At 44.4% G+C, this 26,452-nt stretch overlaps 1 protein-coding gene across 1 annotated transcript in view; it reads right to left on the bottom strand.

Annotated features, from left to right (window-relative positions):
• The window catches only part of LOC120980013 (mucin-5AC-like), a 151,672-nt gene that overhangs the window by 84,963 nt on the left and 40,257 nt on the right, over nucleotides 1–26,452 (bottom strand). Inside the window, exons 2-9 of the mRNA XM_040408877.1 lie at nucleotides 18,180–18,224; nucleotides 13,121–13,382; nucleotides 11,954–12,068; nucleotides 9,857–9,947; nucleotides 7,159–7,229; nucleotides 4,203–4,237; nucleotides 2,648–2,859; nucleotides 1,349–1,474 (exon numbers count right to left, since the gene is read on the bottom strand). Of these exons, the coding sequence (XP_040264811.1) occupies nucleotides 1,349–1,474; nucleotides 2,648–2,859; nucleotides 4,203–4,237; nucleotides 7,159–7,229; nucleotides 9,857–9,947; nucleotides 11,954–12,068; nucleotides 13,121–13,382; nucleotides 18,180–18,224 (957 nt within the window). The remainder of the gene's footprint in view (nucleotides 1–1,348; nucleotides 1,475–2,647; nucleotides 2,860–4,202; nucleotides 4,238–7,158; nucleotides 7,230–9,856; nucleotides 9,948–11,953; nucleotides 12,069–13,120; nucleotides 13,383–18,179; nucleotides 18,225–26,452) is intronic.

Here is a 26,452-nt window from a genome sequence, read left to right as displayed (position 1 = left end):
TAAAAATATGTTAAACATAAATGTGATTTAAACAATAGGTAATTTTCTGATGACAGATTTCCTTCCTGGAGTCCAATGCGGCATTAACAAATAGTGATGAGCGGGAGGTGCCATATTCGATTTCGACGAAATTCGCTTGAATATTCGTCTCATATTCGTCGAAATCGAATATTCGTCATTATTCTAGTTTTCGCGATTAATATGCGATTTAAATAATCGCGTATTGCGATTTTAACTTAAGGTAACTTTCCTATTGGTTTGATATCTAGAATTAGCGAAGATGACGAATATGACAAATGTATTCGTCATATTCCTCAAAACGAAGATAACGAAGCATTCTTCCATCTTCGTTTTAGCTCCATATTCGTCAACTTCGCTAATTCTAGCAATCAAATAGGACAGTTGACTAGAGACAGCAAAGTTTTTAATTCGCTATGCGATAATATTACTTTGCTTTTTTTAAAAATAAAAAAAAAATTATAATACTTGATAATTATTATAATTATTCTATTTATTAAAAAGAAAAGCAAAGTAATATAATCGCATAGCGAATTAAACACAGCTGTCTCTATAGTCAACTTTCCTATTTGATTGCTAGAATTAGCGAAGTTGATGAATATGGAGTTAAAATGAAGATGGAGAATACTTTGTTATCTTCGTTTTGAGGAATACATTCATCATATTCGTCATCTTCGCTAATTCTACCAAGCCAACCATAGTAAACCAGGTCTAAGTTTAAATCGCAATGCGATTACTTCAAGTTATATTAATCGAATTGCGATTTCAACTTAGAGCTGTGTTTCTAATGGGTCTGCTTGCTAGAATTAACGAAGTTAACGAATATGGAATATAGCAGTGCTAAGTTGAAATCGCAATTCGATTAATATAACTTGAAGTAATCGCATTGCGATTTCAACTTAATTCTCACATCCGACAGTACATTCTAGTATGGAGGCGTTCCCATGGTGATGGGGACGATCCATGAGCACGGAAGTCGGCAGAAGCGGCAACGGGCACTGACTGGAGCAGCCAGGAAGCCAGGAATCCTCAGGACAGGTAAGAACTACTTTTAGGAAGTGGGAAAGAAATAAATATAACAATAAAAAAAAAATATATATGAATATTCGAAATAGCGAATTTATAGTGCTATATTTGAAATATCCGTGAATTAGCGAAGTGCTGATATTCGCTAAAAAAAAAACGCTATTCGAATATTCGCGCTCAACACTATTAACAAACAGAATGTAATAAAAGGTTAATTGTTGATTCTTTTAAAAAAATATTAATCTAATATTTAAATGTACATAAAAATATATTAGGTCTTTTTATGATAAACTCCTGAACATACCTTCTGGGCAGAAGCATCCATCTATACAGTGACTGTCACAAACTAATGACCGTTCAGGATTGGTGCAAGTATTAGGGCAAGCATTGCTACATTCACTGTACTTCATGTTGTAATTACATGACAAAGCTGTGAAAAGAAAGACTTATCAGACTTCGTGCTATTCATCATAGTATGGCCTAATCCCCTTCCCCAAAAAACATTTTCACTCTAACAAACCCCGTGTCTGCAAACCTGTACCATCCCTCAATTGCTCCTTCCAACCTAGCCCTGTAACAGGAGCCATTTTCTATCACTGCTTCTGGATTCATGGGTAGAGTGTCTCTGCTCTATTCCCTTCCAGCTCATATAAGACTTATCAGAGGTCATTTATCATGACTCCCTATGCCAAGGCCAGTTTTTGCAACTTTATATAGTAGGGGTGTGGCAGGGGCCAAGCCATGAGCCCTGACAAATCATCTAGGTGCATGGACTGGCAGAAGATGCTCCTAATTTATGATGAGGCCTGTGCCTCATCATAAGTGCACCCCCCCGGCAACACAAGGGATATCATAGAACAGAGTTAAATGCCAGTTTATAAGTGACCCCCATTGTCTGTAACCACGAAATGTAGTACTTTTAGGAAATGAGACCAATACATGAGATTTAGTTTTTAATTTCTACAGTCACGGGGGGAGATTGATCAGTCCCCCTATCCCTGTCACAAACCATGGGTTTTCAACTTTTTGGCATTTTTACACGGCCCTCACCACTTTCAAAAGGGGGCTGAGGTGTGGCCGGAACCATGACACCCAGCTCATTGATCATAATGAGGATGTTCTTCATTTATGACGAGTCATGTGCATTGTTATAAATTAAGAACATCCTCCAGTGGTGTAAAGGGATATCAAGATTGACATCCAGACACTGGTCTTGATAAATGATCCCCATAAAGTAGAATGAATGAACATAATATGAAGTGAATCTACAATCCTCATATTTCCCCTTTAGATTGATGATCTAGAGCAGTAGTCCTCAACTAGTGACCTAAGAACCTCCAGTGGATTGGGGCGCCCATCTATGTGGCTAGCTATAAAAGTCCTCCACATACACTGGTTACATTACAACAGCCTCACAATATTTTAGACAAATTCTAACCCTCGAGCAGAACCATTCTGAATGATACCTATAATACCAGTGTGTCATAATGCCATGAGTTATTGTTTCTCTTAGTTAAACTTGTCTCCTTTTGTTTTTGTTTTTAAAATGATTATGGTCCCTAACCAGCAATCACAAGATACAAATGGAAATGATGCCACTTACGACAGAGTTGAGCAGTTCTCCAGTTTTCTGGCACTCCACCAGCATGGGCACATTGGCGGGAATACTCAGTAAAGGTGTTACATAAGCAAAAACCTATGGCATCTTCTCCACATCTACACAGATCTTGGACACAGGCATTGATATACTGAGCTGGATCCACTAACGAGTTACATTGTGAAAAAGGTGTGCCTGTCAAGACCACCTCGCATATTCTCCTCTGTTGAGAACAATACAGATTTCATAAGATAATACCATGATAAGGTTCCCACATATAAAGGTTGGGAATTCTGTTTACTAAGATGCCTAGAGGAATAACCACAGTTGACGTTCAAAAAAAGGGGTACAATCTTGTCATATTAGAATGGGGAACATTTGTACAAGATTGTCTTCCATCTAAAGCATGCTGAAGCTCATTTTTTTACTGCATTTTGGAATCATCTCCTTTAACGGGGAATACACCGAATGTACATTCACACACATATACACTGCGTGCAGAATTATTAGGCAAATGAGTATTTTGACCACATCATCCTCTTTATGCATGTTGTCTTACTCCAAGCTGTATAGGCTCGAAAGCCTACTACCAATTAAGCATATTAGGTGATGTGCATCTCTGTAATGAGAAGGGGTGTGGTCTAATGACATCAACACCCTACATTAGGTGTGCATAATTATTAGGCAACTTACTTTCCTTTTGCAAAATGGGTCAAAAGAAGGACTTGACAGGCTCAGAAAAGTCAAAAATAGTGAGATATCTTGCAGAGGGATGCAGCACTCTTAAAATTGCAAAGCTTCTGAAGCGTGATCATCGAACAATCAAGCGTTTCATTCAAAATAGTCAACAGGGTCGCAAGAAGTGTGTGGAAAAACCAAGGCGCAAAATAACTGCCCATGAACTGAGAAAAGTCAAGCGTGCAGCTGCCAAGATGCCACTTGCCACCAGTTTGGCCATATTTCAGAGCTGCAACATCACTGGAGTGCCCAAAAGCACAAGGTGTGCAATACTCAGAGACATGGCCAAGGTAAGAAAGGCTGAAAGACGACCACCACTGAACAAGACACACAAGCTGAAACGTCAAGACTGATTTTTCTAAGGTTTTATGGACTGATGAAATGAGAGTGAGTCTTGATGGGCCAGATGGATGGGCCCGTGGCGGGATTGGTAAAGGGCAGAGAGCTCCAGTCCGACTCAGACGCCAGCAAGGTGGAGGTGGAGTACTGGTTTGGGCTGGTATCATCAAAGATGAGCTTGTGGGGCCTTTTCGGGTTGAGGATGGAGTCAAGCTCAACTCCCGTCCTACTGCCAGTTTCTGGAAGACACCTTCTTCAAGCAGTGGTACAGGAAGAAGTCTGCATCCTTCAAGAAAAACATGATTTTCATGCAGGACAATGCTCCATCACACGCATCCAAGTACTCCACAGCGTGGCTGGCAAGAAAGGGTATAAAAGAAGAAAATCTAATGACATGGCCTCCTTGTTCACCTGATCTGAACCCCATTGAGAACCTGTGGTCCATCATCAAATGTGAGATTTACAAGGAGGGAAAACAGTACACCTCTCTGAACAGTGTCTGGGAGGCTGTGGTTGCTGCTGCACGCAATGTTGATGGTGAACAGATCAAAACACTGACAGAATCCATGGATGGCAGGCTTTTGAGTGTCCTTGCAAAGAAAGGTGGCTATATTGGTCACTGATTTGTTTTTGTTTTGTTTTTGAATGTCAGAAATGTATATTTGTGAATGTTGAGATGTTATATTGGTTTCACTGGTAAAAAATAAATAATTGAAATGGGTATATATTTGTTTTTTGTTAAGTTGCCTAATAATTATGCACAGTAATAGTCACCTGCACACACAGATATCCCCCTAAAATAGCTAAAACTAAAAACAAACTAAAAACTACTTCCAAAAATATTCAGCTTTGATATTAATGAGTTTTTTGGGTTCATTGAGAACATGGTTGTTGTTCAATAATAAAATTAATCCTCAAAAATACAACTTGCCTAATAATTCTGCACTCCCTGTACACACTGTGGCGTACATAGAGATATAAGGGCCCCATAGCAAGAATCAAACCAGGCCCCCGACACAGGACTGAAGGGTTTCTGCCTAAACCCTTTTTAATGATCCTTGGGCCATTTTCCCACTGCTTCATTTGCTAAAAGTTGTTCCTTTAGAGCGTAGAGTCCTGACCAAGTTTTCACCTCCAGTAGAAGAGGAGATAATCCCAACTAAGAATGGGCCCCCTTTTTTCCTGGCCCTCAAAGCAGTTGCATGGTCTGCCGCTGTAGTAGTTACGCCCCTGCTGTGAGACATATATACAGTGGGGGAAATAATTATTTGACCCCTCACTGATTTTGTAAGTTTGTCCAATGACAAAGAAATGAAAAGTCTCAGAACAGTATCATTTCAATGGTAGGTTTATTGTAACAGTGGCAGATAGCACATCAAAAGGAAAATCGAAAAAATAACTTTAAATAAAAGATAGCAACTGATTTGCATTTCATTGAGTGAAATAAGTATTTGAACCCTCTAACAAAAAAAGACTTAATACTTGGTGGAAAAACCCTTGTTTGCAAGCACAGAGGTCAAACGTTTCTTGTAATTGATGACCAAGTTTGCGCACATTTTAGGAGGAATGTTGGTCCACTCCTCTTTGCAGATCATCTCTAAATCCCTAAGGTTTCGAGGCTGTCTCTGTGCAACTCTGAGCTTGAGCTCCCTCCATAGGTTTTCGATTGGATTAAGGTCCGGAGACTGACTAGGCCACTCCATGACCTTAATGTGCTTCTTCTTGAGCCACTCCTTTGTTGCCTTTGCTGTATGTTTTGGGTCATTGTCGTGCTGGAACACCCATCCACGACCCATTTTCAGTTTCCTGGCAGAGGGAAGGAGGTTGTCGCTCAGGATTTCACGATACATGGCTCCGTCCATTTTCCCGTTTATGCGAATAAGTTGTCCTGTGCCCTTAGCAGAAAAACACCCCCAAAGCAAAATGTTTCCACCCCCATGCTTGACGGTGGGGACGGTGTTTTGGGGGTCATAGGCAGCATTTTTCTTCCTCCAAACACAGCGAGTTGAGTTAATGCCAAAGAGCTCTATTTTGGTCTCATCAGACCACAGCACCTTCTCCCAGTCACTCTCTGAATCATTCAGGTGTTCATTGGCAAACTTCAGACGGGCCTGCACATGTGCCTTCCTGAGCAGGGGGACCTTGCGAGCCCTGCAGGATTTTAATCCATTGCGGTGTAATGTGTTTCCAATGGTTTTCTTGGTGACTGTGGTCCCTGCTAATTTGAGGTCATTAACTAACTCCTCCCGTGTAGTTCTAGGATGCTTTTTCACCTTTCTCAGAACCATTGACACCCCACGAGGTGAGATCTTGCGTGGAGCCCCAGAGCGAGGTCGATTGATGGTCATTATGTGCTCCTTCCATTTTCGAACAATCGCACCAACAGTTGTCACCTTCTCTCCCAGCTTCTTGCTAATGGTTTTGTAGCCCATTCCAGCCTTGTGCAGGTCTACAATTTTGTCTCTGACATCCTTGGACAGCTCTTTGGTCTTTCCCATGTTGGAGAGTTTGGAGTCTGCTTGATTGATTGATTCTGTGGACAGGTGTCTTTTATACAGGTGACTAGTTAAGACAGGTGTCCTTAATGAGGGTGACTAATTGAGTAGAAGTGTCTAACCACTCTGTGGGAGCCAGAACTCTTAATGGTTGGTAGGGGTTCAAATACTTATTTCACTCAATGAAATGCAAATCAGTTGCTATCTTTTATTTAAAGTTATTTTTTCGATTTTCCTTTTGATGTGCTATCTGCCACTGTTACAATAAACCTACCATTGAAATGATACTGTTCTGAGACTTTTCATTTCTTTGTCATTGGACAAACTTACAAAATCAGTGAGGGGTCAAATAAATATTTCCCCCACTGTACATACACTCAAAACACACATGGGCACATTCATTAAGACTGTCGTTTTAGAGCCCGGTCTTAATAAGTCCCTGCAGTGGTGGTGGATCCGCCGCAGTTATGTTGAGGTGCAGGACTCTACATAATTTTGGCGTATCTACCGATGGTTCTAAATGTAAGACAGCTTCCTCACTGCAAAAGGGGTGTATGTCTGTGGGTTGGGCATATCAGGACATGATTTATCCAGCCAGAAGTGATGTTGCACATCCTGAAGCTATAAAAAATCTTCCCCCTTCTCCATCCCTCTTTTGAGGCCACTGCTGTCTTTATGTAATACTGTCTGCCATCTGCTGGTGAAAGCTGAATATATCAAGTAATGTTAATCCTTCACCAGCAGATGGCAGACAGGGTTAATGCATATCCAGGCTGTCTATCAACAGCCCAAGAAGCAGAGCTGGGAAGATGAACCAGAATGATTGAGGGCAGAAAGAAGAAGCTTTAACCCCATATCTTCTCCTTGTATGCACTCCTCTTACTATTGAAGACATATCTGTTTACTTACAGTGTCTGTGCAGTTGCTCTGAGCAGTTACTGTCACGTCATTGCAAGTTTCCTTTGGTCCATTCAGCTTCTGCAAATTTCCGTACTGATTTGGAAAAAGTTGAACATCTGTAAAGCATTATATAATCATGAGACACTGAAGGAGATTTATCAATAGCTTCCATATTATACATGATTTTACAAGTTGGAGAAAGTGTTGAAATGTTGTCAACTTTGTCAAATTTGCCAAATTGTTGCAAGTGACGTGTTAAGTTTGCAGCAACTCTGTAGCAACTCTGTTTTTACTTCTCTTAGGCTCACCAGAGGTAGTTGTGAAAAGTGTCTAAAATATAACGAATTTGGTGCACATCACCTTTTTGGAATATTTCTAATCAATTATTATGGAACATTTTGCTTAGCAAATTCCCCTCAATGCATGGTGCCACTTTGCTTGGATGGCATAATTAATGCTGTCATGGAACAGTTGATGCTTCTGTAGGTGACGTCCACAATGTGGTTCATTTTCGGGAGTAGGAGCAATAATTCTTGGAATTAAGAAAGTGGTAAGGAATTTTCACGATATTTTTAAGTACACAGTACTTGACTATGGGTGTGACCTTCATCACCTACAGTAAGCCTGGTTTTTGTAATTTAAAAGAACTGGGCAAAGGGCCATCTCCATTCAGATCTAAAGGGTCCTTTACACATTCCGAGAATTGCACAGATTATCGCTAACGAGCGTTCATAGTAAAGCTCGTTAGCGATGATCAGGCAGTGTAAATGGACCACCGATTACCCAATGAACGAGCGAAACGTTAATTCATGTCTGTGGTAATCTGATTGTTTGTGCACATGCAAAAATTATCCTTTACCACATCATGCCGTGTAAACACGATCTCCTGTCGGCAAATACCGAGTCCTTATAGGGAAGAATGATGGCATTAGTCTCCTCCGCTAGCGATCAGAAGATTGTCAGGATGGAACTGTGATATTGTCCCATGTAAAGGGACCTTCAAGGAATTATAGAGATAAGGGAATGAGCTATTTAATATGAAGTCTCACTGTTTAGTCACAATCGCCACATCTGCCTAGTGAACTGGAGGGCAGCTCAGAAAACTCAGAGACTAAGGTCTAAAGTTGCAAGTCACGTCATTTTGTGATCCTCGACACTTTTCACATTGTTCTATTTTTTTAAGACCTAAAAGTGAGATTAGACCTGGATTATGGCTCATTTACTATGTGCAAAGGTCGCAAAACACGTCCCAGCCCATACCAGGCAACCCCCTGCTGTACTTTTAAGAAGAAGAAAATCCCTTTATTGTCCCTCATTGGGGAAATTTTGGCACAACAGGAGCAACAATAAGAGTAATTAGAAATTAAAGAGTAAAAAACAAGAAAAACATAACACAGGATTTACCTAAAAAAATCACTACTGGGTTTCTGGGAACAGTGGTGGTTATAAATCCTAACTGCTGCTGGGAGGAAGGACCTCCGATAACGTTCCTTCCTGCACCTAGGATGCAGCAGTCTGTCACTCACTGAAGGAGCTCTCCAGCTCCACAACAGCTTCGTGCATGGGGTGGACGACATTGTCTAACAGTGATGTTAATTTTGCTAGAGTTCTTCTGTCACCCACCTCCTGCACTGGATCAAGGGGACAACCTAGGACAGAGCTGGCCTTCTTAATGAGCTTATCTCTGTCTCTTAGCCACACCTAGAGGTTTAAACTACATAACGCTCACACCAAATATATTATCAAGGGGGCCAGTTCGTAAATTTGGTGCAGGGACACAAACCAAAGCCAGACTTCAAACTGACACACAAAAAAAATTCAAATGATAAATGACCCCAAAAATATATAACAAAAAAATATGACAAGGACAACACATATTGGTTCATAGTGTACAGGTCATTCTTAACTGTTCATCCTTTGTTCTTTCCTAACCTCGAAGAGCGAAGAGACTCGAAAAGCATCTTGTGTTTCTGCAATTTCTCCTTTTTATTTTGCAGTTGTTTCCCTCTTTTTATGTCATCTTATTTTGTCTATTTCCTTGAGCGCCGTTCCTTTTCTATTAAAGCCTACAACTTGAATACGTTTGTTTCTTGTTTGCTCTAAAAAAATGTACAGCCTTTGGCCTCTTTCAGATGAGCGAGTTCAGAACTCCGGACTCGGATTGTGAGTATGCAGCAGCTCCCGTCCTGTTCTTCCAGCACTGCCGGGGTCGCATAGCATTATATTGATTTATGATGCTATGTAACCCTTAGAGGTCTGGAATGTATTGGATAACACTGACATAATGCTGCCAGTGTTATCCAATACATTTCAGAACTGTAAGGGTTACATAGTATCATAATTCAATATAATGCTATGCGACCCCGGCAGTGCTGGGAGGTCAGGATGGGAGCTGCTGCATACTCACACTGCGAGTCCATCCGATACATGGAACTCGTCTATAAAAGGTTTTTCTTAATGTGTTTTAACCCTTTGGCTACTGGACAGCAGTGTGTGTGTATGTGTGAGTGTGTGTTTGTATGTGTGTATAAGGTTCCCTTTAACCCCAGAATTCAGTAGGCTGCGGTAGGGAGTTTTGTGATTTGAGTGCATGGACAGTTTTGGGGTGTGCTTTGTGCTCAGTTTGCAACTTTATTGGAATACAAGTTTAGGACTGAGTGAATGGAAATTGATTAACCCTTTTGTCATGTGTGGTGAAGTTGTGTGGGTCACAATCTTACGTGTTAAATTACCGACAACTTACTATTGGTGATGAATTCATTGTAAATTGGAATTCCATTGAAATCTCCACAAAGACCACATGTCTGGTTGGCAAATTTTGGATCCAGTTCCAACTACAAAAATAGTTCATAAATATATAAAAAAATGTTATTGTGTTTTTTTATTATTATTATTATTATTATTATTATTGTTATTATTATTATTATACACATGGAGCAGGTTATGAAGTTTATTATTATTATTTTTTTAAGAACCCCAATGACGATTGATACATGGTAGCATTGTTCTTAGGGGCAAATACAGGATTTTAAAGAGGAGTTTCCAAATGCATTGGTGACTATAGCAGAGATAGAAATGTTTTCTATCAATTTGTCATCTTACTCTTCTTATACAAAGCCTTTCATTCATCCAAAAGCTCAGTTCACATAGACACATTTCCAGTTGAAGAGGACCTGTCACCACAAAATGCAATGCCATCTGAAAGCACTATGTTATAGAGCAGGGGAAGCTGAGCAGATTGATGTATAGTTTTATGGGAAAAGATTTATTAAAACCTGTATTTTATACATTTATATCTTTGCCTTTTCCACTTCCTGTGAACAGCTATCGGTACAGGGATTAGGTCCTACCAGTGACTGACAGCTATCTCTATATGCACACAGACGCGCAATGCCATCAACCACTAAATCATCCTCCCTGTACCGATGGGTATTCACAGGAGGTAAAAAAAAGCAGAAATATAAATGTATAAATTACAGTTTTTACTGAATCTTTTCCTATAGAACTATATATATATATCAATCTGCTCAGCTCCTCCTGCTCTATGACATGCTGTCTGCAGATTCCCATCCCCTCTGCTCTGAGTGACAGCTTTAGCTGTCTCGTGATTGCAGACAAAACGTAGACAGAGAGGAGGGTCTGGAAAGTGTTCAGTGCAAAGTCCAGGGCACTGAACATGAAGGGAGCAGCTCCTGGGCACTTGCAGTCACAGAATTGACTTTGATTACTTGGTCATGTAACCTACAATACCATCACACTAGGTATATCTGCTCTGATCTCCCTGTCACCTTTATAGTTCTGTCAGCAGATTTGAGGGTTCAAGACTGCTGACAGAATCTCTGTAAATGATAAAAATGTAAAGTGTTTCCTGTTGCAACTAGGGGGGAACTCACTACATAGGGATTTATAGTGCCAGCTGAATGCAACTATAAGTATGCATTGACCAACTAATAATATCAGCATACATTTTTCATTTCACAAAATATTTTTCTGGGGGGGAGCATCAAGGTGGTTGGGGCATCTAGGTGGTTGGAGCATCCAGGTGGTTGGAGCATCCAGGTGGTTGGAGCATCCAAGTGGTTGGAGCATCCAGGTGGTTGGAGCATCCAAGTGGTTGGAACCTCCTCATGTTTGCACATGAAAATACTGTATCTTAAAACCTTGCCATCCTTGTTAAGTTAGGCCCTTTTACCAGTGTCTTAAAGGGTACGGACACCTTTTTTAATAATTGAATTTTACCATTTTAGTCATCTTGGGCTAAAAATAATTATATTTTCATTTGGTCAGTTTTTTAGATAAAGGCAGATAAAAATCTGTCTATTTGAAGACTATCCCTCCTGAGTTCTTTCAACTGAGGGCTCATGTGAAGCTTTATCTTTGACCTCCTCATCTCATAAACACTCATTATGGCTAAACTGATAAGAATATGGCTTAAATCAATGTTTATGAGGTCAGGAGATGAGAGTTAGGCTTCACATGAGCTGTCGGCTGACAAAACTCAGGAGGGACAGTCTGCAAATAGACTGATATTTATCTGCATGTATCACAAAAATTGAATTCAATAAAGACCATTTGAAAAATATATATATTTTTTTAGCCCAAAATGAGTAAAAATGCATCATAAGAAACTGTCCTGAAGGTGCCCATACCTTTTAAGACTAACATATTGTATATGTCTTTTCTCTGGATAGTTCTGCTCTCCTCTTCAATGCTGCTGGACCTGTATGATGTCTAAAGACGTTGGGTGATCCAGAAGCATTCATGAAGAACATTTCTTTTGATAAGTAAGCCTATCTGTATCTGCTGTACAAAAATAAAAATAACACAGTTTAAAAATTACCAAGATTGCATCATCTTCATTCCACATAAACTGGAAGCCTAAACGTGCAGACACTGTAATGTACGTGCCACGCCTGCCAACCTGGACGCCAGAATAGCTGTAGGGAATATCCACCCTGTACAAGATATGAAACATAGGATACTAAATTCAAGAAATGAAGGGCCTACCCATATACATGAATGTGCCCTACTCTTTGCCACATTACAGACATTGAACAGTATACACAAAATGTTAGGATGGTTTTTAATCAAGTGTCATTTATTTTAGAGCATTGGAGCAATACAAAAATACTTAAAAAGGTGTGAAATATCTCATAACCCTCTAGCAGTCACATTAACATTGGAAGAACTCTTCGGAATATGTCATGTAGCTCTGGCGCTAGAACTACACAGCTCCTTCCATTGGGGGACACCATAGATCTCTTGTAGAGATCCAGTGGTGTCATTTGCCATAAAATAGACCTGGTGGTGTGAACTGATACACACCATCATTGCTAATAATGGCTGCCAGACAAACAGAAGTGTCATTCCTTACCTTGGCTCTTAGTTCGAGATATCCCAAGATGGGCAACACAAAATGCCCAGCTTTGAACAAGAAAAAAGAAAGTTTGTGTTACTTTGTTGGACACTGTAAGTAACTCAAAGTGTTTTTCTTTTTTCAAAGCTGGTCACCTTGCACCACTTATCTCAGGGTATCTTGAGCCAAAGTAGGGCAGAGCACTTCTGTAGACAAATAACAGATTTCTTTGTCAACTTTTTCTGTACTTTTAATGTTTCACTCTAACAAGAAGAAACACATAAAAGACATCAGCGATGGCAGGTTTAAAGGGGTTGTCTCACCTGGAACATTGGTGGCATATTACTAGGATATGCTATCAATGTCAGATAGGAGCAGGTCCCACCTCTGAGACCCACATCTATCTCTGCATGTGCAGCTGCCCTCTATTCATTTCTATGGGAGTGACAGAAATGGTCAAGCGCTGGCTGGGCTATTTCTGGCAGTTCCATTGAAGTTCTAGAAATAGATGTGGTTCCCAGAGCTGGGACCTGCACCTATCTGACATTGGTGGCATCTCTTAGCAATATGCCACCAGTGTTCCAGGTGGGACCAGATCACCCCTTTAACAACTGAATTGCAAAACTGTATAATGTAAGTTAAATAACTCACGGTTGTCCATTAACTGCTGCCGTGCCATTCTGTAATTCTATGTAAACTCCATCAATCTTTATAGCGATGTTGCTGATAGTTGGCAGGTTATTCATGATGGACCGCCTTATCTGGATGTTGAAGTCCTCAAAGTTGCTTTTGCAATTTGATGCATACAGATAGTTGCATGTTCCAGGGAAATAGAATATATCGCCATCAAAGGTCTTAAAGTAGTAATTGCCCCATGAGCTACAAACTTGTCCATTGTGAGCAGAAACTGCGCCTGTTGACGATAGAAAGTTGCACAGGTATAATCTTTTTCTGACATTTATGATATGTCTATAAAATGTCTATATGACATTTATAACCAAGCAAAATTTGTTTCCTACAAGTGTAACCTAATGAGTAAGAGCTTTATAAAACTATTTCAGTATTAATGCTATTATTTGATAGCTCTGATAGTGTAATCATTTGCTAAGGTCACAGTGGTGATTTTTCTAGTTCCATTGGGGTTATTATTTTAGATGGCAAAAATATCATAGTCTGCAGTGGTACTTTTGCTGTTGGAAACACTAGAAACCCAACAGACCTGGCAAAAATCATTATTAGTCGATGGGATTTGTCAGGCTTTTTTGGAATCCAATTGAAAATGGATACAGGAAAAAAACGTGGATAGATCAGACACTCAGAACATAGTAGAAAAATATTAAAACCACTGTCTCTTACGCATTTCGGGCATACAGGCCCTTCCGCATACTGTAGCATACAAGACATAGAAAATGATAAAAATATATATACTTATATTCTTTTTGACTGAGTTAAGAGCAAAAACCATCACGGTCATGTAAACAAATCCTAAACCTCTGTCATTGTTTATGGATACAATTTCCAGCGTCATACTATACATTTGCTTTGTGGTCTGTGTAATGTTTTTATTTTCATAATTGTTCAAAATAATTTTGCGAAAAAAGCACACCCTCCTTGAGCAGCATCCCCAACATAGGCTGATATGCGACGACCGACTGTACTAACAGAGAAAGGCCATTAACGATTTCTTGATGATGCAAGCGGATAGGAGTACTCCCCTGTGTAACTTCGATGTCAGCCGGTGGCAACTTATGAGTGACACTTGCCGTTTGCTCAGGCCCTTTGAGGACGCCACATTATTTGTCAGTTGCCAGGAATACGGGATGAGCAACATCATTTCACTGCTTCATGTCCTGGAACAGATGGTGGTAACAATGGCTGGTCAAGGGACTGGAGATGTGGCGCCTAGATCTCACAGCCACATGAGCCTTGTGGAGGCAGAACTGAAGGAGGAGGGGGAGGAGGACATTGGAGCACAAGCAATGTGTAGTGAAATGGATGGTTTTTCTACTCAGGTGACAGGAGAGGAAGAGCAGGAGCAGCCAAAGGAGCTACAGGGCGATGAGGAAGATGAGACAGAGGACCCAGACACACCGTGGCAGTATGCAGTGGAGATGGAGGCAGGGAGTCCCTCCGAGTCACTTGCACAAATGTCCTGATGCATACTCACATGCTTGCGTAGTGACAGCCGAATTGTCACCATTCGGCAGAGTGGTGATTTCTGGCTCTCCACCTTGTTAGACCCTCTATACCGGTCCAGGATGGGGGCCATTTTTACACCCACTAAGAGGGAGGACAAACTGAACTACTACAGAGACATCCTATGTAGGCAGTTCACTGCTGCCTACCTGCGCCATCGTCCATCCTCTCGCACGTCTGACTGGGGGGCCCTCTATGCTCATGTTGCACTGCCATGGCTACTGGGGAGGGGTGGAGTGGCAAGAGCAGTATCAGCTCCATAAGCAGCAGCCTGAGTCCACAGTCGCTGATGAGTAGCTTTCTTCACCTGCATAGTGAAGAAACTACTCACCAGCAGCAGCATCTAGACCTGGAGTAGAACCAGAACCAGCAGGTGGTGACATACTTGGACAGCACCCTGCCAGCCGTCATTGAAGATCCGCTTGACTAATGGGCAGCCAAACTCGATTTGTGGCCACAACTAGCAGAGTTTGCCCTGGAAAAGCTGTCCTGCCCGGCCAGTAGTGTGGCATTAGAGCGGGTGTTTAGTGCGGCGGGGGCCATAGTTACCCCAAGGAGAACTCGCCTGTCCACCCAAAATGTTGAGAGACTGACCTTTGTCAAGATGAATCAGGCGTGGATCAGCCAGGATTTCCACCCACCAATTCCTGATGCATAAGACTAGATCATCCATGGTGCCACACCAACACTTTGACAAAAGAGACTGGTTTCTTCTGGCTACCTGCTTCAACTACTACTCTGATGCTGCCACCCGCTTGATGCCACACAATTCTGATGCCAAGTGCTCCTTCTTTCACCTACCTTCATTAGTGGTTACTGGTATTGCCACCCACTGCCCCACTCTGTCACCGGGTCACTTTGTGTTCTCCTGATGCCGCTGCTGCCATCTCCACACTATGTCACCTTCGCAATCTGTGGTCTCCTGATGCTGCTGCTGCCATCTCCACACTATGTCACCTTGCCACTCTGTGGTATCCTGATGCTGCTGCTTCCATATCCACACTATGTGACCTTGCCACTCTGTAGGTATCCTGATGCTACTGCTGTCACCAAATCCAGACTCGGTCATTGTGCCACTTTGTGGCCTCTTCATACTACTGCCACCTCAAGACTCTGTCATTGTGCCACTTGGTGGCCTTCTCCTGATGCTGCCAACTCCGTACTCTGTCATTGTGCCACTCAGTGGCCTTCTCCTGATGCTGCTGCTGCTGCCACCTCCAGTTTCGGTCATTGTGCCACTCGGTGGCCTCCTCATACTGCTTCCACCTCCAGACCCTGTCTCTGTGGTCTTCTCCTGATGCTGCCAACTCCATACTCTGTCATTGTGCCACTCTGTGGCCTTCTCCTGATGCTGCTGCCGCCACCTCCAGTTTTGGTCATTGTACCAATCAGTGGCCTCCTCATGCTGCTTCCACCCCACCACTATGTCATAGGTCCACTCTGTGGACTTCTCATGCTGTTCCCACCCTCTTCACTTCATGACTGGGCCACTATTTTGCCTTTCAGCCTGGCTGACATCATCATTTATTTGACGTTTCTTCTGATCTGTCAGAAGGAAGGAAAAATGAGACACACAACGGATCCTGTCTGTGTAGCAGCTGTAAGGCCTGTATGGTCCCATCAGAATTGGCCTATGATTTGGTAGCCAAAAGCAGGAGTGGGTACAAAACACAGAAGACATGCAAATGTTCAATTCACGTGTCATCTCTGTTTTAGATCCACTCCTGTTTTTTTAGGCATTAGCAATACTGATGGATTATTGAGCAAATGCTGACAGCGTGAAGGCGTATGCTCCACAGGCAGGATCCGTTTTTTTTGTGGGTTATTGTTCTGACGGATCAGAGGATAGGCAAATTAATCAGTGATCAACACAAACTTACTGCTGACACCCTCTCCACTCTGTCGGAGGGCTCTACTTGTATAAGCGTTTAATAAAACAGGTTCTGTAGACTTCTATGTGGAATCAACTGACGAGGGTGTAAAAGGAGTGCGCTTCTTCTTGGCGCTAACATCGACCTGTAAGGCTGAGTTCATACTTGAGGTATTTGGTCAGTTTTGGCCCCGTGACTGCCCAAATAAGCGAAGTGTGCCGTGCGACGCCTGTCATCTGTATGTCATACAGACTCACAGTATTATTTCACTACCAAAGCAGACTCCCTATGCGTGTTACCACAAGGCACAGTGTTCTACACCACTATAAAGGCTCTCTGCAGCCAGGAAATAGCAATTTTTAACGTAATTCGCCGCAAATCTATTCTGATCGAACCAAATTTTTACCCAAAAATTTGCCAACCCAGCAAAACACATTTTTTAAAAATTTGCTCATCTCTATTCACATTTAATAGATTTTTCAATTGGAATAAAAAACATAAGGCCTAATATGGAAAATGTAAAAGAATAGTTTATTTTATTTCTGAGACTCTACCACAATACGTAAAGGGGGGGAATTTTCATTTATTTATTTTTTTCTTTTGTGGTTACATTTTTCTAATTTTAGGCTCAAATCATTTATTCAATTGGCTTTTATTAAAAATGTTATTAAAAAAAAAATTTGGACCAGGTTATGTTTGACAAGATACAGAGTTTCTTGCTTTAAGTTTCACATTTAATCCGTCAGCCATATTCTTATCAGTTTGATAAGAATTTAGCGATAATGAGTGTTTATGGGCTGCCAGGAATTCAGAGATAAGGGCTTTACATTGCAACGTCAGAACAGCCACCTGACGGGTTCCTTGTGAAAATGAAAGCAAGATACTCTGCAGATAGACTGAAACGTAACCCTGTAGAACAAAAACTGCTGAACATTTTTAATAAAGACCAATTGAAAGAATATCTTATCCCAAAATGAGTAAAATGCATTCAGTAAAAATTGCCAATCCAATCAGACAAGGGCACACAGGATCTCCTTTCTCATGATCATTGTGGGTTCCCAGTGGTTGTTCCCCTACTGATCAGAAACTTATCCACTATCCTGAGTTTAAATCTTGGCATGACCAAGTTTAAGGCCACTGTGGAGGCACAGCTATAGTGGCTGCAGAGGTAGAAGTCACACGTGGGCCCTGATACTTGAAAGTGGTGCCCAATGGCTCCTCTGCCTTGACTTTGCTTATATTTTCTTTTATATTCTTTAGAATATATTCACAAATAGTAGCAGCATTAAAATCCACAGCATAAATTGGCATGCTGAGGATTTCTATATCCCACCGCATTTCAGGTTATGTGTACATTTTCTTCCGTAAAATGTCAGTGTGTGACTTAGATTTGTCAAAGTCTCATCCACTTTAGTTCTACTATATGCAAAAGCCTGTGGTGTATATGCCACGTTTGACTGTATTCTTATAGCTGTCCAGACAAATGTAAAAGACATTTTAATTGCTTCAATTTGTTAATCTTATATATTTCATTTAAATGTTTGTGGATTTTTAAAATACTTTTAGGAGAAGTAAAGGTTGCTAATAGTAGTTGTATACTCAATGAATCCATATTTCTGTGTGCGGGGATATTCTGTACTTACTTCTCATAACTGGAGTTGGAGTTCCAATGAAGGTCACTTGGGTGTCTACAGAAAAACAACAGAAGTCATTATCAAACATTTTCTAAAAACCTTAACCCTTTAATGACAGGCATTAATGACTAAAGCCTCATGCAGCTGATCTGACTATCTAAAACAGTAGGGGCGAGGGTATGCTGCTGAGCTGACCCTCTAAAACATTAGGGGCGAATATCTGCTGCTGATCTCACCTTCTAAAACATTAGAGACGAATTCCTGCTGCTGAGCTAACCCTCTAAAACATTTGGCGCGAGTGCCTGCTGCTGATCTGATCCTCTAAAACATTATGGGCAGGGGGCCTGCTGCTGAGCTAACCCTCTAAAACATTAGGGGCGAGGGCCTGCTGCTGAGCTAACCCTCTAAAACATTAGGGGTGAGTGCCTGCTGCTGATCTGACCATCTCAAACATTAGGGGCGAGTGCCTGCTGCTGATCTGACCTTCTAAAACATTAAGGGCGAGGGCCTGCTGCTGAGCTGACCCTCTAAAACATTAGGGACGAGTGCCTGCTGCTGATCTGACCATCTCAAACATTAGGGGCGAGTTCCTGCTGCTGATCTGACCTTCTAAAACATTAAGGGCGAGGGCCTGCTGCTGATCTGACCCTCTAAAACATTAGGGGCGAGGCCCTGCTGCTGATGTGACCATTAGGGGTAAGGGTCTGCTGCTGAGCTGACCATCTAAAAGATTAGGGGTGAGGGTCTGCTGCTGAGCTGACCCTCTAAAACATTAGGAGCGAGTGCCTGCTGCTGATCTGACCATCTGAAACATTAGGGACGAGGGCCTGCTGGTGACCCTCTAAAACATTAAGAACAAGGGCCGGCTGGTGACCCTCTAAAACATTATGGGCAAGGGCCTGCTGGTGACCCTCAAAAACATTATGGGCGAGAGCCTGCTTGTGACCCTCTAAAACATTATAGGTTAGGGCCTGCTGCTGAGCTGACCATCTAAAACATCAGGGACAAGTGCCTGCTGCTGATCTGACCATCTAAAACATTAGGGGCGAGGGCATGCTGCTAATGTGACCATCTAAACATTAAGGGTGAGGGTCTGCTGCTGAGCTTACCCTCTAAAACATTAGTGGCGAGGGCCTGCTGCTGATCTCACCTTCGAAAACATTAGAGACGAATTCCTGCTGCTGAGCTAACCCGCTAAAACATTAGGGGCGAGTGCCTGCTGCTGATCTGACCCTCTAAAACATTTGGCGCGAGTGCCTGCTGCTGATCTGACCTCTAAAACATTAGGGGTGAGGGCCTACTGCTGAGATGACCCTCTAAAACATTAGGGGCGAGTGCCTGGTGCTGATCTGACCATCTAAAACATTATGGGGCGAGTTCCTGCTGCTGATCTGACCTTCTAAAACATTAAGGGCGAGGGCCTGCTGCTGAGCTGACCCTCTAAAACATTAGGGACGAGTGTCTGCTGCTGAGCTGAACAACTAAAACATTAGGGGCAAGTGCCTGCTGCTGATCTGACTATCTAAAACAGTAGGCGTGAGAGCCTGCTGCTGATGTGACCATCTAAAACATTAGGGGTGAGGGTCTGCTGCTGAGCTGACCCTCTAAAACATTAGAGACGAATTCCTGCTGCTGAGCTAACCCTCTAAAACATTTGACGCGAGTGCCTACTGCTGATCTGGTCTTCTAAAACATTAGGGGCGAGGGCCTACTGCTGATCTGACCCTCTAAAACATTAGGGGCAAGGGCCTGCTGCTGAGCTGACCCTCTAAAACATTTGACGCGAGTGCCTGCTGCTGATCTGGTCTTCTAAAACATTAGGGACGAGGGCCTGCTGCTGAGCTGACCTTCTAAAACATTAGGGGCGAGGGCCTGCTGCTGATCTGACCCTCTAAAACATTAGGGGCGAGGCCCTGCTGCTGATCTGACCTCTAAAACATTAGGGGCGAGGGCGTGCTGCTGAGCTAACCCTCTAAAACATTAGGGGCGAGGGCCTGCTGCTGATCTGACCCTCTAAAACATAAGGGGCGAGGCCCTGCTGCTGAGCTAGCCCTCTAAAACATTAGGGGCGAGGGCCTGCTGCTGAGCTAACCCTCTAAAACATTAGGGGCGAGTGCCTGCTGCTGATCTGACCATCTAAAACATTAGGGGCGAGGCCCTGCTGCTGATGTGACCATCTAAAACATTAGGGGTGATGGTCTGCTGCTGAGCTGACCATCTAAAAGATTAGGGGTGAGGGTCTGCTGCTAAGCTGACCATCTAAAATATTAGGGGTGAGGGTCTGCTGCTGAGCTAACCCTCGAAAACTTTAGGGGCGAGTGCCTGCTGCTGATCTGACCATCTCAAACATTACGGGCGAGTGCCTGCTGCTGATCTGACCTCTAAAACATTAGGGGCGAGGGCCTGCTGCTGATCTGACCTCTAAAACATTAGGGGCGAGTGCCTGCTGTTGAGCTGACTCTCTAAAACATTAGGGGCGAGTGCCTGCTGCTGAACTGACCATCTAAAACATTAGGGGCGAGGCCCTGCTGCTGATCTGACCATCTAAAACATTAGGGGCGAAGGGCCTGCTTGTGACCATCTAAAACATTAAAAACAAGGGCCTGCTGGTGACCCTCAAAAACATTATGGGCAAGGGCCTGCTGTTGACCCTCAAAAACATTATGGGCGAGGGCCTGCTTGTGACTCTCTAAAACATTTGGGGCGAGGGCCTGCTGCTGAGCTGACCCTCTAAAACATTAGGGGTGAGGGCCTGCTGCTGAGCTGACCCTCTAAAACATTAAGGGTGAGTGTCTGCTGCTGATCTGACCTCTAAAACATTAGGGGCGAGGGCCTGCTGCTGATCTGACCATTTCAAACATTAGGGGCGAGTGCCTGCTGATTATATGACCATCTAAAACATTAGGGGCGAGAGCCTGCTGCTGAGCTGACCATCTCAAACATTTGGGGCGAGGCCCTGCTGCTGATGTGACCATCTAAAACATTAGGGGTGAGGGTCTGCTGCTAAGCTGACCATCTAAAAGATTAGGGGTGAGGGTCTGCTGCTGAGCTAACCCTCGAAAACATTAGGGACGAGTGCCTGCTGCTGATCTGACCTTCTAAAACATTAGGGGCAAGAGCCTGCTGCTGAGCTGACCATCTCAAACATTTGGGGCGAGGCCCTGCTGCTGATGTGACCATCTAAAACATTAGGGGTGAGGGTCTGCTGCTAAGCTGACCATCTAAAAGATTAGGGGTGAGGGCCTGCTGCTGAGCTAACCCTCTAAAACATTAGGGGCGAGTGCCTGCTGCTGATCTGACCATCTCAAACATTAGGGGCGAGTGCCTGCTGTTGAGCTGACTCTCTAAAACATTAGGGGCGAGTGCCTGCTGCTGAACTGACCATCTAAAACTTTAGGGGCGAGGCCCTGCTGCTGATCTGACCATCTAAAACATTAGGGGCGAGGGCCTGCTTGTGACCATCTAAAACATTAAGAACAAGGGCCTGCTGGTGACCCTCAAAAACATTATGGGCGAGGGCCTGCTTGTGACTCTCTAAAACATTTGGGGCGAGGGCCTGCTGCTGAGCTGACCCTCTAAAACATTAGGGGCGAGGGCCTGCTGCTGAGCTGACCCTCTAAAACATTAGGGGGGAGTGTCTGCTGCTGATCTGACCTCTAAAACATTAGGGGCGAGGGCCTGCTGCTGAGCTAACCCTCTAAAACAATAGGGGCGAGTGCCTGCTGCTGATCTGACCATTTCAAACATTAGGGGCGAGTGCCTGCTGATTATATGACCATCTAAAACATTAGGGGCGAGAGCCTGCTGCTGAGCTGACCATCTCAAACATTTGGGGCGAGGCCCTGCTGCTGATTTGACCATCTAAAACATTAGGGGTGAGGGTCTGCTGCTAAGCTGACCATCTAAAAGATTAGGGGTGAGGGTCTGCTGCTGAGCTAACCCTCGAAAACTTTAGGGGCGAGTGCCTGCTGCTGATCTGACCATCTCAAACATTAGGGGCGAGTGCCTGCTGCTGATCTGACCTTCTAAAACATTAGGGACGAGGGCCTGCTGCTGATCTGACCTCTAAAACATTAGGGGCGAGGGCCTGCTGCTGAGCTAACCCTCTAAAACATTAGGGGCGAGTGCCTGCTGTTGAGCTGACTCTCTAAAACATTAGGGGCGAGTGCCTGCTGCTGAACTGACCATCTAAAACTTTAGGGGCGAGGCCCTGCTGCTGATCTGACCATCTAAAACATTAGGGGCGAGGGCCTGCTTGTGACCATCTAAAACATTAAGAACAAGGGCCTGCTGGTGACCCTCTAAAACATTATGGGCAAGGGCCTGCTGTTGACCCTCAAAAACATTATGGGCGAGGGCCTGCTTGTGACTCTCTAAAACATTTGGGGCGAGGGCCTGCTGCTGATCTGACCCTCTAAAACATTAGGGGCGAGGGCCTGCTGCTGAGCTGACCCTCTAAAACATTAGGGGTGAGTGTCTGCTGCTGATCTGACCTCTAAAACATTAGGGGCGAGGGCCTGCTGCTGAGCTAACCCTCTAAAACAATAGTGGCGAGTGCCTGCTGCTGATCTGACCATTTCAAACATATGGGGCGAGTGCCTGCTGATTATATGACCATCTAAAACATTAGGGGCGAGTGTCTGCTGCTGATCTGACCCTCTAAAACATAAGGGGCGAGGCCCTGCTGCTGAGCTAACCCTCTAAAACATTAGGGGCGAGGGCCTGCTGCTGAGCTGACCCCCTAAAACATAGGGGCGAGTGCCTGCTGCTGCTCTGACCTCTAAAACATTAGGGGCGAGGGCCTGCTGCTGAGCTAACCCTCTAAAACAATAGGGGTGAGTGCCTGCTGCTGATCTGACCCTCTAAAACATTAGGGGCGAGGCCCTGCAGCTGATGTGACCATCTAAAACATTAGGGGTTAGGGTCTGCTGCTGATCTGACCCTCTAAAACATTAGGGGCGAGGCCCTGCTGCTGATGTAAACATCTAAAAGATTAGGGGTGATGGTCTGCTGCTGAGCTGACCCTTTAAAACATTAGGGGCGAGTGCTTGCTGCTGATCTGACCTTCTAAAACATTATGGGCGAGGCCCTGCTGCTGATGTGACCATCTAAAACATTAGGAGTGTGGGTCTGCTGCTGAGCTAACCATCTAGAAGATTTGGGGTGAGGGTCTGCTGCTGAGCTGACCCTCTAAAACATTAGGAGCGAGTGCCTGCTGCTGATCTGACCATCTAAAACATTAAGGGCGAGGGCCTGCTGGTGACCCTCTAAAACATTAGGGGTGAGGGTCTGCTATTGACCCTCAAAAACATTATGGTTGAGAGCCTGCTGGTGACCCTCAAAAACATTATGGGCGAGGGCCTGCTGGTGACCCTCTAAAACATTATGGGTGAGGGCCTGCTGCTGAGCTGACCCTCTAAAAAATTAGGAGCGAGGGCAGCCTAATAAGCATGTTTATATGATGGAGGAGGAAGAGGAGAAAAGGAAGATTGAACCATATACCCTTTTTAGTGGTGGAAGGGGTGCATGGGAATATTCAATACACCATAAATCCCACATTTAGAGTGCCTTTATGTTCAGCCACTTTCCTCCGGTCAGCATTTTCAGTTGACAGGCGGATGCGCTTATCAGTTATTATGCCCCCAGCAGCACTAAATACTCCCTCTGACAAAACCTGCTCCTCCTTATCCAATTTACGCTGAGAAGACGTACTGAGGGTGCTATGGGTATCACCCTGTGTACTGTCTTCCCCCATTTCCACCTCTTCCACATGCAAAGCGTCTGCCTTAATTTGAGCAGCGAGCGTTTAAGTAGACACAGAAATGGGATGGTTAAGCTGATAATAGCGTTATCGCCGCTCACCATCTGTGTTGATTCCTCAAAGTTGCGGAAAACCCTTACAGGGGTCAGGCATCAGTGCCCACTCGTTGGGCATCAGTGCCCACTCGTTGCGGAAGCTGACTAGAAAGGCGACGACCATGTTGCAGCTGGTATTCCACTACTGCCCTCTGCTGCTCACAAAGCCTGGCCAACATGTGGAATGTGGAGTTCCAGCACACGCTCACGTCGCACAACAGTCAGTGAGCTGGCAATTGCAACCGCTGCTGCAGCGTTGCCAGACCGGCGGAAGCTGTCGATGACTTTCGGAAATGGGCACACATGTGGCGCACCTTCACCAGTAGCTCAGGCAAATTGGGGTAGGTTTTGAGAAACCACTGAACCACTAGGTTGAACATGTGGGCTAGGCATGGTATGTGCGTGAGCTTGCCGAGCTCCAAAGCCACCACCAAGTTATGGCTATTATCAGACACAACCATGCCTGGTTGTAGGTTGAGTGGCGAGAGCAACAGCTCAGTCTGATCCCCTGCCACAGCTCTGCGGGGGGGGGGGGGGGGGCTGTTTGTCACCTAAGCAAATCAGTTTAAGCAAAGCCTGTTGCCGATTCCCCACTGCAGTGCTACACTGCTTCCAGCTACTGACTGATGTTTGACTGGTGCTGCAAGTTTGACTGATGTTTGACTGGTGCTGCGTCGGTAGCACCTGTGCCATCCCAGGGTATGACACGCTCCCAGCCTCCACAAGGTTCAGACAGTTTGCCGTCAGGGAAATGTAGCATCCCTGGCCAAAAGCACTTGTCCATGTGTCAGTCGTTAAGTGGACCTTCCCAATAACTGTGTTGGTCAGGGCACAGGTGATGTTATGGGACACATGCTAGTGTAAGGCTAGGACTGCACACCGTGAAAAATATTGGCGGCTGGGGACAGAGTAGCGCGGGACAGCTGCGCCATCAGGCTGGGAAAGCCTCAGTGTCCACAAGCCTAAATGGCAACATTTCCAGGGCCAGCAATTTGGAAAGGTGCGCATTTAGCGCTATGGTCTGTGGGTAGATGGCTGGGTATTTGCGCTTTCGTTTAAAGGCCTGGGTTACAGACATCTGTACGCTGTGCTGGGACACAGAAGTGGATGTGCTAGCTGATGGTGCTTGCAAAGGTCCATGTGCATGATGGGAGGCATCCAGGCCTGCATCTTAGACAGGAGATTGGCCAGCACATAACACAGGGGAAGAGGAGGCAGTGTTGTGACTCGCAGACACTGGTTGTGGACACAGGCGTTCGACCCACCTATTTGGGTGCTTTGATGCCATGCGGCGGATCATGCTGGTGATGGTGAGGTTGCTAGTGTTCACGCCCCTGCTCATTTTGGTACGGCACAGGTTGCAAATGACAATTCTTTTATCGTCTGCACTTTCCTCAAAAAAGCGCCAGACTGCAGAACACCTACCCCTTGGCAAGGGAGATTGCCACAAAGGGGTGCTCCGGGGAACAGTTGCGGGCCTGTTTGGTGTGGCCCGCCTTCTCCCTTTTGCCACCCCATTGCCTCTTCCGTTTTGTTGCGCTGCTGCGGATCTCTCCCCCTCTGTACTGCTGTCCTCGCTCGGCTTGCCACCTTCCCAGGTTCGTAAGTAACTTCATCCTCCAGCACCTCCACTTCCACTTCCTCACTCTCGTCATCCTCCTGACTTGTTGACCTAACAACAACCTCAGTTATTGATAACTGTGTCTCATCCTCATCCTGAACCTCTTAAAGACACTAATTGCGGTTGACTTATTGGCAACTGTGTCTCATCATCATCATCCACCTCGTGAAACACTAATTGCCGTTCCCCACCGTCATCTTCTTCTGATTGTGGATGCTCCAGAGTTTGGAGATCAGGGCACAAGATCTCCTCATGTCCCTATGCAAGCGGGCTTGGCGAGAGGCCCAAATTAAGGAATGGCGATGAAAACAGCTCCTCGGAATATCCGAGTGTGGGATCACTTGTTTGCCAAGACTTTCCATGGTGGCTGGAAGGAGTATCTGGGTGAGGATTTTTGGCCACTGAGATTGGACTTTGTGGAAGACAGTGTGGTGCTTAACCGACTGGAAGCATTATCTGCTACAATCCAACCGACCACCTGGTCGCACTGGTCTGACTTTGAGAGTGGTGTCCTGCGCCACCCTGCAAACTGGGACATGAAGCTAGGTATTGTGGATGAGTGTGTTTCTTGTGATCTGGCAGCAGGCACAGTTTCACCGCGCCCAGGGCCAGGGCCAGCAACACAGCCACTTCCCCATCCCTTACTGCTCGCCTTGCGCATATTAAATGGTATATATGCTTGCAAGTATGTCACACATACAGTAGCGCAGGTTTTGTAAGTGTATGCGCAAATAAAGTACACAGAATGTCACAGATATTTTTAGGATGCGCACACGTTAAACAGAAGGTATAGCGCAAGTAAAGT

Source organism: Bufo bufo, chromosome 10 (assembly GCF_905171765.1).
Source record: "Bufo bufo chromosome 10, aBufBuf1.1, whole genome shotgun sequence".
NCBI classification, from domain to species: Eukaryota; Metazoa; Chordata; class Amphibia; order Anura; family Bufonidae; genus Bufo; species Bufo bufo.
Note: the sequence above shows the minus strand (reverse complement) of the source record. Positions and strands in the feature narration are given on the sequence as shown.